The 1,951-nt window shown below is 53.7% G+C and overlaps 1 protein-coding gene across 1 annotated transcript in view; it reads right to left on the bottom strand.

The window, feature by feature from the left end:
- Positions 1 to 255: 255 nt before the first annotated feature.
- Positions 256 to 1,951, bottom strand: part of TSPYL2 (TSPY-like 2) — a 7,300-nt gene continuing 5,604 nt past the window's right edge. The window contains exon 7 of the mRNA XM_010855042.1: positions 256 to 1,009. Within this exon, the coding sequence (XP_010853344.1) occupies positions 804 to 1,009 (206 nt within the window). The 3' untranslated portion in view covers positions 256 to 803. The remainder of the gene's footprint in view (positions 1,010 to 1,951) is intronic.

The following is a 1,951-nucleotide window of genomic DNA, read 5'->3' on the forward strand; positions in this document are numbered from 1 at the left end:
GGGTCTACGGCGGCCTCGGGGAGAGGGAGGGGCTCCCTCAGCCTCGCCCTGCCATTGGTCAGGATGGTCCGCATTGACCTGACGCAACATCTCTGCGGTTGGGAGGAGCTCGCCCCTAGCCAGGCACCCCCACCCCCAGCAACTACCATCTTCCTGGCCCCTGCATAGACGAGGCGCCTACTTGCGGGCCTGTGGGAACGGAGACTGGCTGCTGGGGACCGCGCACCGAGTGGGACAAAAGACTCGAAACAGCACTTTGAATTTGCTCACACTTTTATTAGGATTACCAGGGTCCAGAGGGAACGAGGCGGGACTTCTGGGGGAGGGGGACAGGAATACCGCAATGGCGAAGCGGCCTTGCATAGACACCGAGGCGGGCTAGCGGGCGCAGCTGGGAAAGGCGAGGGGTGGAGGAAAAGAGAGAGACTTGGGAGAACAGGGTGGCAGCAGAGCCCCCCAAGGCCACAGCAGCCCTCCCCGCTTTGGGATTAAGGGTGTCCACTCCACACAGCACGAGGAGGGGGATAGAGGGGCCCTGACCAAAGCATCACAATAATACATTTAGCAGCACACAGAAGCCTGCGGGGGAGGAGGGCTAAAAGGAAGGGGGAAGCCCCCATTCCCTCCCCCCAAAATAATAATTTCTCAATTACTAAACCATAAAAATAAACTTTAAACCCGTGTACGAAGTCAATCACCCCCCAGAAGTGCAATGCGGGGCCGCTCGGCCCTAGCTGATAGGGAGGGCAAATGGGGCAGGGGGAGAAGGATATAGAGAAGCAGCCCCTGAAGGGGTAAGACGTTTATCCCATTTGGCCCCTCTTTCCAGGGATGGCCCAAGGGTTTTGGACCGGAAGCACCTTCTCCATGTCGGAGTCTTCTGAGTCTTCTCCTGAGTCGTCTTCGATTCCTTCCTCATTGCTGTTCTCACCTTGCTCACTGCCTGCACAGGACAGAGAATCAAGGAAGGGAAAATGGAAGAGGGTGGTTAGATGGACGGGTAGGTATCACTCTTCACAGGGAACAGAGCCCACAGTCAGGTTTTGGGGGGCCTGGGATCACTCATCAAGCACCTCTGCTTGGAACAAGCAGCCAAGTATGTGTGTGAGAGTAAGGGGCAGTGGGAGGAAAGCAGGAAGGCAGGGTGGGCTGCCCCTGTCCTAATTGACACATCTCTGAAAGTAGCTTTTTCTCCCAGTGTATGCAATGTGTGTGTCTCTTCCTGAGCTCTGACTTCAGCTGAATAAACCTTCTATTCATCCAGAGGCTGCTCCCTCTTTTTCCCTGGTGTGATTCAAATAGGCCTGTCTTCTTTGGCCCAATTCCCCACCCCTGCTCCCACACTAGGGTTGTGCAGATAACTCTGCCTCCCCTTTTCTGAAAGGAGATGCCACTGAGTAGGAGGGGATGAGGCCGGCAATTCCCTCAGTTTCCCTACCTAAAAATATGTCTAGATTAAATCTACTCACTCATTCAACTCCTCCTTTCTTGGTGCCCTCAATGGAAGTTTGCCAGGGATACCATGGCCAAAACTCCCAGGAGTGGCTGGTCCTCCTGCTCCTTCTACCTCCCCCACGGGGCTGCCTCTCCTCTATTTGCCTGCCTACAGCCAAGCTCAAACATACCCCTTGTCTGCCTTCTGCCATCTACTTCTTAGCCAAGGTTTGATTTTATTACCTTAACCCCTGCTCATCCCTTCCCCTTCCTATTGTGGTCTGGTTCTACCCCTACCTAGCCACTGAAACTACTCTTCCCAAGGTCACAGATGATCTATTCAGCTGCTAATACAACGAACACATCCCGGCCCTCATTTTACTTGTCCTTTCAGGACCACTGGACACTGCTGACAATTCCTTCCTTCTCAGAATGTTCCATGACCTAGTTCTCCTAACTCTACCCTCTCAGAGTCTCAGTTTCCCCATCTATAAAAGGAGGATAATAGTACCTACTT

The sequence above is a fragment of the Bison bison genome, unplaced genomic scaffold (assembly GCF_000754665.1).
Source record: "Bison bison bison isolate TAMUID 2011002044 unplaced genomic scaffold, Bison_UMD1.0 scf7180017853700, whole genome shotgun sequence".
Lineage (NCBI taxonomy): Eukaryota > Metazoa > Chordata > Mammalia > Artiodactyla > Bovidae > Bison > Bison bison.